The 15,876-nt window shown below is 41.2% G+C and overlaps 1 protein-coding gene and 1 long non-coding RNA gene across 2 annotated transcripts in view; one reads left to right on the top strand and one right to left on the bottom strand.

Annotated features, from left to right (window-relative positions):
- The window catches only part of LOC311251054, a 6,629-nt gene extending 993 nt beyond the window's left edge, over nucleotides 1–5,636 (bottom strand). Inside the window, exons 1-3 of the long non-coding RNA XR_014621348.1 lie at nucleotides 5,548–5,636; nucleotides 2,135–2,214; nucleotides 1,309–1,424 (exon numbers count right to left, since the gene is read on the bottom strand). This is a non-coding gene — a long non-coding RNA (uncharacterized lncRNA). The remainder of the gene's footprint in view (nucleotides 1–1,308; nucleotides 1,425–2,134; nucleotides 2,215–5,547) is intronic.
- Nucleotides 4,800–15,306, top strand: wdr45b (WD repeat domain 45B). Its single transcript, XM_084343330.1, has 10 exons — nucleotides 4,800–5,200; nucleotides 6,340–6,414; nucleotides 8,167–8,268; nucleotides 9,048–9,135; nucleotides 9,531–9,625; nucleotides 9,852–10,042; nucleotides 10,158–10,243; nucleotides 11,412–11,513; nucleotides 11,678–11,799; nucleotides 12,415–15,306. Exons 1-10 carry the CDS (start codon nucleotides 5,134–5,136, stop codon nucleotides 12,519–12,521), a joined length of 1,035 nt encoding a protein of 344 aa, XP_084199456.1. The 5' UTR covers nucleotides 4,800–5,133; the 3' UTR covers nucleotides 12,522–15,306.
- Nucleotides 15,307–15,876: the final 570 nt, after the last annotated feature.

Here is a 15,876-nt window from a genome sequence, read left to right as displayed (position 1 = left end):
ACAGTTACTACACTTTTTTCTTTTTTTAGTGGTGATAAAGTTTACAAGAAAAACCAGTGCAGACAGAAGAACAAAAACAAAGAGAAAAGGAAAAAATATGAAACGACAACGAGGGACTAAGTGGTCAATGATGGTCAGAGGATACAGACAATAACAAACAGTTAAACATAATGTGGTGAGTGTCCAGAAGGAGTGACTATAGCGATCAGGTAGAGTATACAGAATGTGTATGTTTGTTTGGATATTTGTATGAGTGACGGTGTCATGTATTAATGTGTGCAGTCGGGAGTATGGCCTCTGAGTGAGGGGAGCGTAAAGGAGAAGAGGGGTGAGAGAGAAAGAGAGAGAGCATGAGAGAGGGAGAAAAGAAAAAAAACAATAGCATATAAATATATATACATATAGATAGATAGATATATAAACACATATGTACATACATTTACATATAAACGTACATACACACATGTATAGATTATATATAGACTGAACAGACTGATCCGCAAGGCCAGTGATGTTGTGGGAGTGGAGCTGGACTCTGACGGTGGTGTCAGAGAGGAGGATGCTGTCCTAGTTACATGTCATCTTGGACAATGGCTCCCATCCACTCCATGACGTGGTGGTCAGCCACAGGAGTACATTCAGTACTAGACTGATCCCACCAAGATGCACCGCAGAGCGCCACAGGAAATCATTCCTGCCTGTGGCCATCAAACTGTTCAACTTCTCTCTCTGAGTGTCAGACACTCTGAGTCAATAGGAGGACTCTGGACACTTCTCTCTAATGTGCAATAATTAAGACAAACAATGTGCAATAACCCATATATTTTCAACTGCAGCATTATTTATTACACTGTATATATGGATATATATAATAGAATCTACATTTCTTGTATTTTTGTTCTGTTTTTGTTGTTCTTGCTTATATATAGTTATTATTATTATTATTATTTTATTATTATCATTATTATTATTATGCATATTTCTGGACTTTGAATGGAAGCAGCTGTAATGGAGCCAATTTCCCTTCAGAGATCAATAAAGTATTTCTGATTCTGATTCTGATATAAGGTTTGGGGTGATTATAGTCATATTCAGTCTTACTACTATAATATAATAATAATAATAATAATAATAATAATACCAAACTGAAAAAAGACAATGATTCTTATAGGCAAAATGATATAGTTTAATAACAGCTATAACACATTTCTTGACTGCAGGTCCTGTATATTTGACAGGCTCAAATCGTTGCTCTAGGATCAGAGTATATCCAAAAAACAGAGCTGTTAAGCTGAGCCTCATCTTCACCTGTTCAATGATGTTGGAGTCAAAATTCAGTACTAGCTCCCCTGATAAATCAACGTGAACTTCCAACTTCCTCAGGTCATCTGACTCTGAATCTCTACAGCTGGATGATCAATACACTGTTGACAGGAAAGAGATGGAGGAAGAGGGTGTCACAAGGCCAGCGCCCTGACAGTTTGTGTTGCATGTTGGTCTGTTTTGTTTTGTCGCTCTATCTGTTTGTATGTCTATGTCTCCTTCCCCCTCCCCCTTGCACTCTGTCACCTCTCCTGGACCTGCCTGCCTCCCACTCCACACCTGCCCTGCTGCTGCAATCAAGCAACCTGATTCCCATCAGCTCATCACCCAGTCGGCACTTCAGTCCTGCCTCAACCGTCAGTCTCTGCCGGATCGTCATTCAGTCCACACGGTTTGTCGTGGTCGCGTTCTAGCCAAGCCAAGCCTCAGAATTTCTGATAGAAAGTTTTTTGTACTTATTCTAACTGCTGCCTTTCCCTGCTGCAGTTCCTGCCCCGCCTGCCTGCCTGCCAGCCTGCCTTCCTGCCTGCCCAACAGCCTGTCCTCTTGACTCCCAGTCTGCCTGCCACCCCAGCCATCACCTCCAGCCCCCCAGCCGCTGTCTTCCCCCTGGACCCACTCTCCAGCCCATCGCTCCCCCTTTCCCTCACCTCACAACTTCTAATAAACAGCTTAATTCTGCCAGTTGGTGTCTGTATCTGGGATCCTAGCAAAGGCGTGACAGAGGGTCAGATAATGACTTCACAGAGGAAGACAGAGACTGTTGAGTTTAACACTTGACTGCACTTTACTGATGGATGATGTTACTCACTTTGGCAGACTCACAAACGACCACTGCTGCGATGACTCCTGAGTACGACACGACACGCATCGATACTCCAACTGGTTCTTCTGCAGGGAACAGGAGCAAGAGGCGGGTTTTGGTTTCAATTTTCTTATGACAAACATTAATATTTGATGATGAGTGAGAATGAAGTGCTGTGGTTGAACTCACAGAAACATCTCTGTAAATAAGCTGTTGTGCAACTTACTTTCAGGTAATTCTGCAGAAACTGGCTCACTGAGCCTCTGTTCGTCAAGTTTATGTAATCCTTCACCCTCTTGCATTGCATGCACAATAAAGGGACACTTCCAGTATCCTCCAGGGGAGAGTTAAGAGTATTAAGAAGGTGGACAGCTTCAGGATATTTGCTTTTCTGAAATCTGGTTGCTCTTGTCTGAATACTTTTCAGCCTTTTGTAAGAGGCAGAAAATTAAAAAGGCTGTTAGCTGGGTGGGAGTCCTTTAAAACCTTAAGGCCCTTTCTTTGTAATCTTACATTGTAGATGTCTGCTACAGGCGGATGGTCACACCCAGCGGTTTTTGATGCAGCGTGCACCACCTTATTCAACCGTCTTACAGTTATTCCAAAGGTAAGGATGCACTCTACTGCTGCTCGATGAAACAACACCAAACCATTGCTGGAAACACCACTGATTCACAGTCCTCAAAATAAAATTTTAACAAGTATTAGCTACATAGCATCAGACAGGTGCTAAGCATATTGCAGGTGTCACCTTGGCCTAATGAATGATCCAAAACAGTGACATATATCCACATATATATGAATATATATTCATCTTACAGTGCTAGTTGCGCTTGTGCTTTACCGACAACTCAATTAATCTTTTGTCAGAAATAAAAAAACAATCTCGAAAGTTAAGAAGACATGCTTTTTACCAGATTGAGCTATAAGCGTAGTCCCTGGGAATAGATTGAACAGAACAAAATGCAATAGATACTAAATGCCATGTACAATAAATCCCATATTCTTGTTCCAATCACATTGTATCACATAATTAAGAAGCCCTTGACCATCAACTTCTTCATGGAGTAGTTACAAAACACATATGACAAAGGGTCTATATGCTATTAAAGTATGTATATGGTTACATAAGATTGATGTTAAATCTGATGCATTGATCACTCATGGGTACTCCTTGATCTGAAAATGTTTGCTTAAATCAGTTGCTACACTTGTCACAAGACCACCAAGGCATGCACATGGCATATTTATCATTATCTCAAGATAACAACGCTTGTTTTCTTGAGATAATAAGACAGAGTAACACACTATCACAAGCTAACCATCTTTGTTAACCTCGAGATAACTTCATAATTAACTTGTGATCTCAAGATAATGCCATTAAAAAAATCTAATCGACAGCCATTATGGGCTTCTGCATGCCATAGTATTTCAGTCATAGCAGGGAAAGCACAGGTGTAATAAATTACATCAATAATTTAGATCAGGTGTGACAGTGGGGTGATGCGACGCTGCCTCACAGGTGTAGTTTTCACTTCGATGTAATGGAGCGACCTTTACTGTTATTAGGTACACCTGTTTATGTTGAATAGGGTCTACTGAAAAGGTTAATTTAATTTTCCTAATTGCAAGTTGTAGTTCCTGTATACTACACAAAAGAATATAGACATTTTTTATAGTGGAGTGTGGAGTTCAGGAGTCTCACAGTCTGAGGAGTGAAGCTGCTCTGTAGTCTGGTGGTACAGCAGCAGATACTTCTGGATCTGTTGTCAGATGGCAGCAGAGTGAACAGACTGTGACTGGGTGGGTGTTGTCTTTTAGTATCTTTGGGCTCTGTGCAGACACATGACTGATATCACTGATGCTCTGTAGAGGGCTACCAGTGATGTTCAATCAATCAATCAATCTTTATTTTTATGCTCTGGCCGGTTTTAATCATTCACTGTAGAGCCTTCCTGTCCTGTACAGTGCACAAAACCATACCATTCTGATGTTTCCTCTGTAAATGTTGAGGAGAACTTGGCACAGAAATTTAACTTTCTTAAGTTTTCAACAATGGAAAAATGTATTATTTAAAACAACACAGTCTATAATGCATTACATGCCTTTCCAAATTATCATTTGTCTTCACAAAATCAGTCAATTTCATTAGCTCGACATCAGCTTGTTTTTTTTAAAAACCAACACATTTCAGACGTTAATTTATCAACCATTCAAGTAATTGGTATTGATAATGTGCTCAGAGCTTTTGAATTGGGGACATGAAATTGTTCTGTATTGTAATATGTATATTGTATGTAACACTTGTGGAAACGTTTGTACCTTTTACCTATTGTAAAAATTATAATAAATTCATTGTGGTTAATGTTTGTATTTTTTCCTCCTGCATATTAATCAGCCTCACTGAAGTCACAAAACTGTTCACCCCAGATGGGACTCGAACCCACAATCCCTGGCTTAGGAGGCCAGTGCCTTATCCATTAGGCCACTGGGGCTACGTGAACAGCAAACTTGTATTGTTGCAATCTGTACAATAGCCTTTCAGAGAAATTTGGGTGATTCCCCACATAACTTCAGCTGCCAAACTAGCGTGTTCCCGTGACCGACAATGATAAGACACATCAAGAGCCACCACTGGCTCAGATCAACAATCTAATAATGGACAACGACTGTTGAAGTCGTAGTCTGGTGATTACACCTCTGCTTTGATCAGTGCTTGTTTCAGTATTGAGCTGTGTTTATTTTTAGTTAAAGCCATTAATGAAGTTGTTAATTAAATTATTCTAGCATTAAATATTTGCTAAAATACATTAACAAAGTTGAATGAAAACTCCCCCTGGTCTTGACTGGTGACAGCTCTCTGTCCAAGCAGGAACCAGCCTCAGTTGTTTTTCCTTCTCTCTGCCCAGCACACTCCGGAGGAATGGTGGCTGGTTAGCTGTTCAGGCAGCAGCTTTTGGATTAGCTTACTTGTTAACGTTATTTGGCATTGTTCTGTTATAATAATGAATTTACTACCGTCTAATCCTCACGGGAATGGCCTCCTTTATGCTGGATTTAACCAGGATCACGGTAAGAAGTGGCGCTGTCATATTTTTCTCTCACTAAATGGATATTGGCAGCGTCGTGGATGCTAAGCTAACGTTGCTAAACCCATGTCTTGACCTGGCATAAATTAAACATAACATTATCTAACAACGACAGCTTTACGTGTTCTGTGCTTGAAATTATTTAACGAAAATACTGCTGTTGCCCAGTTGTCAAGCGTTTACTCAAAGTACCAATCGTTAAGTCTATATTAGCTTCAGCTGGCTAGTCGGCGTAGCTAGCAAGCTAAAGCTAATATTTAACTTAGCCTTTTTGTTTTCAGCTTACCAGCAAATTTTAGGTCAACATGACAAGTGTGCTAAGTTACTCACAAACACGTTGTTCAAGTTTAAGCACTCAAAAAGGAACGACGTGTAAGCAGCAGCAGATGTAGGTGAACGTAATCTAAAAGCTAATGTTAGCTGAGTTTCCTTCGGCTCCCATGGTTAACGTTGTCAGTTACTACAACTGCGAGACTGCTAGCGTTAGCTAGGTAACAGCTTGCTAAGCTAAGTTTGACAGTGTTGTCGCAATATTGTGCTAATGTTATATTAGCTACCCCAACGTACGTATTGTCATTTTTAAGGTTGCCAGTTTACAGAAGTAAATATATATTTTGTTGATACGTAACTACATTGTGACACACGGACTTCAACTGCTGCTACGCTCCACACCCACACATATTTACACAGGCCGTAAAGTTAAAGTATTCTTAATTGATCTAACTTAACATTCATATAATTTAATGAAATTATTGGTGCCAGCTCCGTTTGTCAGGACTGAGGGTAGTTTAGGTGGACAGTATAGTGATGGTCCAGTGATCAGAGACCTCACATGACCCCTGAGAGAACGAGCTATACAGACATCATGTCAACGTTTTGTCACAGGTTAATCATTTGTCGCTTGATCCGTGTCAGCTCTTTATTTGTTAACTTGTCTTTATCACTGTACAAGGCCAGTTGGTCCTCTGAAATGAGCTCCCCCACTCCTCATACTATGTGTCATCAAGACTGTAAAGGCTGAGGGTGTTTGCGAGATTCCTCTTGGAAGATAATTGTGAAAAGGCCCCTCTCTTCACAGAGTGATCCATCTCTGATAGCTGTTTCATCTCTGTGTCTCTGTAGGATGCTTTGCCTGTGGAATGGAAAATGGATTTCGTGTCTACAACACAGATCCTCTTAAGGAGAAGGAGAAACAAGGTAAGGCGCTCTGCTGACATTTAAGATTAGAATGTGGAGCTGGTTGTAGATTTGATTAGTAGGGTGGAAACATGCATGCAGGTTCAGTTGAAACATACTGATGTATTTAATTGGTGCTAAGGTAAACCTGTGACAAATGAAAGTGTGTTAATCAGCTGAGTCTTGTCAGTCACACCTTCATTCATTAAAGCCTGTTAGAAGGCAAAACACAAATGATAAAGAAAACACAAGTTGCCTGGGTGCTACCTGTTCCTGTGTTGGCTATTGATAAAAAATAGAACAACAATTTTTAAACTAAACACACTAATTACTAGTATATTGTGATATCGATTAGCTAAGTCATTTTCCATGATGAACTAATGTCATTCAGAGCACAGTTGAAACTGAATGTTAGAGCATATAACACATTAGTTCTGCAACCAACAATCATTTTATCCCAGATGCATTTGGCTGTTTAAGTTTGACTGTATTGTGTCAGTGTGCAGGTGGAACACAGTTAGCAAGAGCCAGAGCAGAGAAGGCAGTGTCTGATTCATTAGTCGCATGTTGAAACATGAAGCAGTGTAGGCTGTACAAGCCTGTGTTTTCTTGTCTCAGATAAATTGGCTGTCTGATCGTGCTATCTGTAAGGTACCGTCAGATTATCTTTACTTATGTGCACTTCAAATAATTAAACCTTTTTCATGGCAGTAAAAACATTATACGTTGTTTGAACTTGATGGGCTATATGTGTCCTTGTACTCACTCAATTTGATGTTTTTATATCAAATATAACGATAAGTAAAGAGCTGTGAAGGAGATATTACGTCTGTCATTCCTGTAACTATTAGCCTGCAGGGTTAATGACTATGGGTCGTGGAATATGCTATTTAATGTCGGTAGAGTCAATATGTTTGAAGGAAGACGGGAATCATCTGGACAATATAAGCAGCAAGGTGCACAAGAGATTGTAAAGTGGTTTTCATTTCTGGTAAGGCAGTATTACTCTAACGAGTTACCTTTCTCAGTAGGTAATGTTAGCACGTAATAAGTTACTTTTAAAGGGCAGTAATCTTGTAATGTAAGTTATTTTCAAAAGTATTGCCACCCAGCGCCGTTGACAAATGACTTTGCATACAATTCATACAGGAAACAGTTTTAAATTTTCCATCCTGGATGTGATAATAAAGGAATGCTCAGGGGCTGACCAGTAAGTCCTTGTTGAAAGCTATTTGGCTTATGACTGCAAAGTCAAACCAGCCAATTCTGCTTCAGGAACTAAGTACTGTGGCACAACTGCAGCTCCTTAAATATGGAGGGATATAAGAGGAAGCTTCCCCCGCAAACATGACTGAGAATGTGACTCGGCACATGACTTGCTCCAGAGTTACTTCTCTAACTCACAGGACTGGACTGCAGTAGGCCCGGAGCTGACCAAGTAGTTGTTCACAGGACCAAGATCGGCCTCTTCTTTAAATTCTGTGCCAATCTATGTGCAGTTCTGTGATGACTGTCTTTGTTGCACATAGTAGTTTCTGTCCTGCTGGTGTTCTGTCTGCGTGCTGTACATGGAGGGGGGGCAGTGTGATTGTGAGGAATGCTTTGTGGTCTGTTGTGGAGAGCTGAGCCATTAGAGATGAGTAAGCAGAGTGCAAACGTCCTTTGAGGTCCAGTTTACAGTCAGCCATGATGATAAGGCCTGCATCCTTTTCTTATAGCAATGAACAGTTGTACTTCTTACTGGTGCTCACTTCTGATGATGTTGACTTTCAGAGTTCCTGGAGGGCGGGGTCGGCCACGTGGAGATGCTGTTCAGGTGTAACTATTTAGCACTAGTGGGAGGAGGAAAGAAACCCAAGTACCCAACCAACAAAGGTATGTTTTGTCTTCTTCAGTTAGCGATGTTGATAATGTGTATTTTTCCCCCAACATCAACTGTATTGTTTGCACTGGACTTCTGCCTCTGTTCTGTTAAATTATTACTTGTAGTTCCATTTGCATGGTATCTGTACCTCTTGAAAATGGTTAGAAACCATTAAGTTTCCACAAGAAAAAGGCTGGAGAAGGTTTAACATGCCTTGACTTTGATTACAAACCTTAATTTTGCCTCCTGAGGGTTGAAATGTTATTTATTAAATGTTGCATGTGATTGCTGGCCCTTGGGAGACGTTACACACACTATAAACTAACAGCAGGTGTGTTGTGACAGTGGGTTGTGCTGCAGGACTGTTCAATCATTTTTTGTGTGGAGTTTCAGTCGGCAGCATCAGACATGCAGCGAACACTGTCAGCACTGTTAGCTATAATGTGAGCGCATAATGAGAAAGGTCATTTTCGGCAAAATGGCAATGAATCAATTATGTTTAATGATGGTTAATCCATCTGTTCATTTTATGCTGCATATTTGGGTCCAGAGTGTGCTAATTTAATTTATTGTATCATTTTGAATTACTTGTATACTGCTGGGAATTACTGTAGCGATGTGACATGATAATGAATGATTCGGTCATATCATCCCCACTTGTTTTCAGTCATACTTTACTATTATATTGTCCTCTATGTGCTATTTAAAAGGCTGTGTTGAACATTGTGAACCACACATGGCCCATTTTATTCATGTGACTGTTGAATCATTGTTTCTGTTTGTATTCTAGTGATGATCTGGGATGACCTGAAGAAGAAGACAGTCATTGAGATCGAGTTCTCAACAGAAGTCAAAGCAGTGAAGCTTCGGCGGGACAGGTGAAAAACTCCTGCCCCTAAAAGCTGAAATGGATTTAAAGCCAATTTAGTAAAGCTGTGTCATCTGTTCAGGGGTTGTCTAGTCTGTCATTTTGCTGGTTTAATTTGTTTCATCATGTATGATGGTTGCAACATAAGGCTTGTGTACTGCGTGAGTGGAGGGGAGGTTCCTCTTCAGGCAATACCAGAATATTGAGTTTCAGGCTTGCATCTCCCCTTCAAAATGTTTCTCAACTTAATCGCACAGCAGTTCTGCGCTGATGATGCAGCCATACTCTCTGACTCATTGTCAGTTGAGGGCCTCTGGTTTATCACTGGTAGTGTCAGATTAGTATTGCACCTCTGGATAATTAGTTAAAACTTTAGCCTGTGTGTTGATTCTCCTTTGTGCTCAGGATTGTGGTGGTCCTGGACTCAATGATCAAAGTCTTCACCTTCACTCACAACCCCCATCAGCTGCATGTGTTTGAGACCTGCTACAACCCCAAAGGTCAGTCAACTCTGTTCCAGCTGAAAGACTTTAAATCAGCCCGTTCTGCTCCATGCACTCACTTAACCTCTTGAACCACTCAGACTTTTCGGAGAGTGCAGCAAACTTGTGCCACCCATGCAACATTATTTTAAGTTGTAGTCTGCAGTCTGCAGCCATAAATAGAGTCTGTATACATGTGACACATCTTTACATATTAACCAACCTTGTCCCTTGTTCTCCTCAGGTCTGTGTGTGCTGTGTCCCAACAGCAACAACTCTCTGTTGGCGTTCCCTGGGACTCACTCGGGTCATGTGCAGATTGTAGACTTGGCCAACACAGAGAAGCCCCCAGTGGATATCCCCGCCCATGAGGGGGCGCTGTGCTGCATCGCTTTAAATCTGCAGGGGACGAGGATAGCTACTGCATCAGAGAAAGTAAGTCATGCCAGGACTGAAGTCATTTCACAAAAAATAACTTTGCATGTGGGAACACTTCTTCTTCAGTGGTTGTGTCGTTGACTTGTGACTAATCCACTTTGTGTTTCCACAGGGGACTCTCATTAGAATTTTCGACACATCTGCAGGTCAGCTCATACAGGAGCTAAGACGAGGCTCTCAGACAGCTAACATTTACTGGTGAGTACTGAGCAACAATCCTGTTTACCTAATAGCATTGCAATAGGTCCGTCCTTTTGTTCATGTCTATGACATTAGATGAAAAACATTAACGCGGAGGTATAACTGATGTTGACGGAGAAGATGCTAAAAACATTTGCAGAGTTGTCCACAACAAAAAGGCAGAGCAGGCTGTGTGCTTCCAGACAGTTGTTGTCCTGAAGCCCTCAGCAGAGTGTTGGCTCTTTCCATGAGTGTATTGACATATTGTAACTGCACTGTGACTTGCTACATTAGACATGCAAAGTTAGACCACAGTCTAAGAGCAGCTTTTCTTCGTCTCCACTCCTCCTTTTTAATTTGTCAAGTGTGTGAGAAACCAGAGAATCAGATCAGGGTATTGTCCACATTTGCTTGTTCACACACGCAGCACACCTCAGGAAATTATCCGTGTCCAGAGTGTTCACTCATGTTGGAAACACTCCGTATGGTTTGGGCAAGGGGCGGCGCCTGGGAAGGATTTCTCCATAATGATGGCTACATGTATTTGGACATATCCGCAATAGTATATGGAAGTGTGAGAGACCCAGCAGGGAAATATTCTAGGTGTTGCAAAATGATGAGCAACGCCATTTTCTCATGGCCCAGTGTACGTTTGTGTATGTGTTACAGCTGATTAAACCAGCACCAACACAGAGGATTACACGTCGTCTACAATCCGACTCACTCACAGTGAATTCACTTGGGACAATTATCTGCTCTGTTCACACATTGTGGCTCACCTGGACTGAGGACCAGGGAGCTGGCAGGGTAAAGTCCGTGGCAAATAATGCAGACATTTGTGTTGACACATACAGCTCCTCCAGAACTCCAGAGTTACAGTGCATGGCTGACGTAATGTCACTACAGGAAGTCCTTATATGGTGACCTAATGAAAATTGAATGTAACACATTCATCGTATTCAAGTATGTGTGAGAATGGGAAGAGCAGGATTTATGGATTGTGATCGACCTTTCATATAAAAGGTGTGTGATGTCACTGTGTTGAGAAGATGGCTTCTAAATCTCATCTTTTATCCTGTGTCCTCATCTGGAAGAGTTTCAGTTGTACATGACTGAGCTCATGAATGCTTGTAGTTTTCTTGCTCTCATCAGTTCCATCGCCTCTGTCTTTTTTTTTTTTTTCCAGCATCAATTTCAACCAGGATGCGTCCCTCATCTGTGTGTCCAGTGATCATGGCACAGTGCACATCTTCGCTGCAGAGGACCCCAAAAGGAACAAACAGTCGAGGTTAGTCTCCGCCTTTTGCTTGTATTCTATACAAGTGATGTCAGAGCTGTCTACTGCATACCAATGAAGCAGGAGCTCCATCTGCATTAAGATAAAAAAATATGTTGATATTAAGAAATTAATTAGACTTTGTTTCCTGATGGATTGTTTCCGTCTCTCTGCAGTTTGGCATCAGCCAGCTTTCTTCCCAAATACTTCAGTTCCAAATGGAGCTTCTCCAAGTTCCAGGTCCCCTCAGGCTCTCCTTGTGTGTGTGCCTTTGGAACAGAGCCCAATGCTGTCATAGGTGAGTTTGGTTTGTTCAGGATACTAGACTGTCTTATCTTGTCACTCTTACTGATCAGAGTCAGAGGCTATCCACAGATTACTCATGGCGTCAGTCTGTATCGTGGTCGACATTATCAGGATTGCTGTAGGTCATGGGATATCTTGTCTTGGTAGTTGTGGCCATCATTTCAACCAGTATTTGTAACATTGAACTCATCAAATGAATTGTTGAGAACTGGTGCAGGCTTAGAGAAGATGATGTCCCTGTTCCTTAACCCTGCAGACAATGCTCTTACTGCATACTGAACTGAAAGTGAAAACTGAAAGAGAAAGATTTTGCTTTTGGTTTTCTGTTTTTGGCAAAGTGAAGCTGCATCAGTCAAACCTTCAAATCCAAAAGTGTTGTTTCACATGTGGGGATCCAGCAGTGCAGGTGTCATGCTTCTGATACAGTGGGGGCAAAGAGAAGTGGTGTGGATTATGTTGTCTGCAATGGGACCCAAAAACATTGTCTTGTTTTTTGTTTTATTTGCTCTTTCTTATCATAAAACAACAATAGAATTGTCAGGTTCTGTGTCTGGCCTGAGTTTGCTGACAGATGTGTTCTCTGCTCTCATTTCCTTTCACCATGCAGCCATTTGTGCTGATGGCAGCTACTACAAGTTTCTGTTCAACCAGAAAGGGGAGTGTTCCAGAGATGTGTACGCCCAGTTCCTGGAGATGACCGATGAGAAAATATGACCTTTGACCCCTCTGGAGACTCGCTATTACACAGCCTGTTTTTTTCCCCCTTTACTTTGTTAAGTTTGGAGGAGGCGGGAGAGGTTCCTCTTGCACTTGTCCTTATCTTGACAGACTCTGTAAAGGAGCATCAGATGGAGGGAGGACAAAGAAAGAGAAGCACAGACTTGGGGAAACCTTCACAGCAAACACGAACACATGGAAGCACTAGCAGGGATGCAGACTTAAGTCTCTCACAGACTCCTGAGGACCGTCTCTGGACAGAGGGACTCCCAAACCAAACACTAGAGAAGAGGGAACGTTATTTTTTTGAATGGACAACGTGCCGCTTTTTAAGACGTCTTCCGAGGAATTTACAATGGATGGCTATTTTTAATCACATAGATGATTCTGATAGTTAGACGGATTGAAAATACTGAGATTTTTGTCAACTAACACCACCTAACCTAACTATAGGGAGTGCCTCGAGACTGGAGAGAATCTGTATGTGTGCACATATTGCTGTTGTCATATATACATATGTGTGTTTGTGTATATACCAATGTACCATATTAGGTGTTTGCAAAGCAGAATCAGACTGGGGGAACTATTTTTAGCCACTCCTGTCTTTGAGGTTCATAGTAACATCTGGAACAGACTGATCCTGCCTTGTGAAGCGTCACCATAGTATTACTAGATTTTCTTATATCCACTGTATAAACACAACACGCCAGACTGATCTTTAACTACATACGACTGTACAGAATAGTAGCAGAAAAAGAATTTAACATGTATTTTTGTTTCACTCTTCCTTTTTTCATACATGGTGCAATATGTTTTCCCCCATTGTTTTTTGTTAAGCGCTTGTAAAAAGTTGAGTGTCGTTGTTTCTACCTGACCAAGAAAGCTTAAAGAAATTGTAATTTTTTGGGGAAACACGGTTACACACTTTCTTGCTTTGTGAGATTTGTAAAATTGAAACCACTCCTGTGTCTGTTAGATAATAAAGCCTCAGCCAGCAGCCGGTTAGCTTAGCATAAACACTGGAAACAGTTAGCCTTACTCTGTTCAAAGGTTTAAAAAAAACACCTTTCAGGACCCCTAAAGCTCATTATGTCGCGTTTGCTTAGTCTGTGATGAGGCGGACTATATTTTAGCTGGGAGTAGTGACTTCCTACAGTTTTGTTGCCACCATGGGTTTTTCCACTTCAGTGTTTGTGTGGATTAAAATAAAGAGCTACAATGTGTTAACTGGACAGAGCCAGGCTAACTCACTACCCATGTTTCCAGCCAGCTGTCAGCTGTAGCTTCATATTAACCCTATGAAATCTCTTCCCTGGGGTTTTCAGTTCAGTGTTGTACAGTTTAAACAAATGAGATATAACATGTATATGCATGTATAGCTGGACAGAGCAGGGCTAACTCTTTATCCATGTTTCCAGTTTTTATGCTAAGCTAAGCCAGCCAGCTGCTAGCTTTAGCCTCATATCTACTCGACAGGGCGACATCAATCTTTTCAATTCACTTGCAGCAAGAAAGCGTTTAAGAGCAGCAACATGGTCCTCATGAGTACGCTAAAGAAACACAACATCGGAGTGTCACCTGCAAATTGTAGCCCAATGCAAGCTGCAGTCTGAGTGCTTGCGTGCACTATGGCACGAACCAACAAGAGAAAGCTGACACCTGCTTAGGTTCATTCCCGCTCAAAACAACCACGGCTAACCAGTTTGATGAATCTCTAGCTGAGCATGTTCGTATGCATAGGTGTATTTGACTCTGTCACCTCTTCTTTCCTCATCTGTTTCTTTTTTCTTCTGTGCAGTAGGTACAGCAGTACACATTCCTCCACACGCCATGTTTGTTTACTACTGTGGTCGTGGTAATGCTCCGAGTAGCTCTGTGTTGTCCCCTTGAGGACTGACGTTCTTAGCCTCACAGCTGTGTGAGTGCACCTTTGCACCAGGTTTAAGCATCAGGACCATGTTTCTGCACTGTCTGTTTCCCAAAATATTGTGAAAGTTGATTACTTGTTGTTCCTGTCTGAACAGGAAAGCTTAAGAGCCAAACACACAGGCACGGCTACCGTCTTAAATCTCAAAAAAACTAATTGATTCTGGAGAAGATTAGTTTTTTTCTTCCACAGTCGAGATCAAATATATATATATAAAAAAAGAACAATATTTTGAACACGGTTCAATACAGCACTTCATGTTTAATGTTATCACATTATTTGTCCAATACAATTAAATCATAAATCATCTGGAGGATGGTCGCTCCATGTACTTTTCTTTGGCCACTGTGGCTCTCCATTCACAGTGGTGCGCTACCTTCTGTTTAACTCCCAGCATCACTCGTAACATTGAGTGTAGCTTATGTCTTGTGTCGGTAAACGGCTTCACCATGCTCCCAACAGCATCAATTCAGCTAACGCAAATCAGGGACTCTGAAGTGCTTTGTTGAAGCCCGTGGCCATAAACAGAAGATCTGTTCAGTGTGGAACCTGGATAAGCAGAACTGTGTTAATGTATAATGAAATATTACTGTTCTGTTTTATTATTTGTCATGTTACTTGACAGCATTCTTGTTGATTTAATGCAAAAACATGTCATTTGTGTTGCTTTCTGCATCAGATTGTACTATTGCAGGTGTCAGTGCTGAACACACAGCACTCGGCGGTCGCTGACCACAGTAAGGACGCTGCACAAACTGAAAAGCCAACTTGTTTCTGACACACTCAGAATGATTGTAAAACCTGCATTTAAATCTGTGAATAAAATGTAACATCTGCTTTTACAGTTAAACTTTATGGGCTGTTTGATGCCTTTCATACTGTGGACAACAAGTGTAGCCTCAACTGTACTGAGACTGCATAATTAGATTTTTCATTCACCGTTGTACTTGAGGGTCCCATAAACATTTAATAGTGTCTTAAAGTCCAACTGAAATGAAATAGCATTCCCTGTCTGCTACAGCATACATAATCCACTCTGTGAATCACTGTTTCCACCTTGAAGAAAAAACGGTCATTTATATTTTTTGGTTTCTTGAGGCTCTCACAGTTTTGCATCAGTGTTCCATCACAGACAGATCAGACTGTCACATGGACTAACACAACACAGAGCCACAGACTCTGAACAACAAACTGCATTAGCTTCCCTGCTAAAGTCTCCCTCTTATCCAACTTGGATAACCGCTTGTGTTTATGCCCACATTTTTCACAAGTTGAAATGAAAGATAAAGATTTTGTGTGCACATTGACGGCTTAGAACTCTTAAATTTTGGGCACAAATTTGATAAAGCTGTCTACTGGACTGGTGACTATAAAAGGCCAAAATTGCACAATTCTGAGAGTTGAGGGGGAGAAATTCTTGATCAT

Source organism: Pagrus pagrus, assembly GCF_965226575.1.
Source record: "Pagrus pagrus genome assembly, chromosome: 21".
In the NCBI taxonomy this organism is placed as follows: Eukaryota; Metazoa; Chordata; class Actinopteri; order Spariformes; family Sparidae; genus Pagrus; species Pagrus pagrus.
The sequence above is the reverse complement of the archived record's forward strand: the minus strand, read 5'-3'. Positions and strand labels throughout refer to the sequence as shown.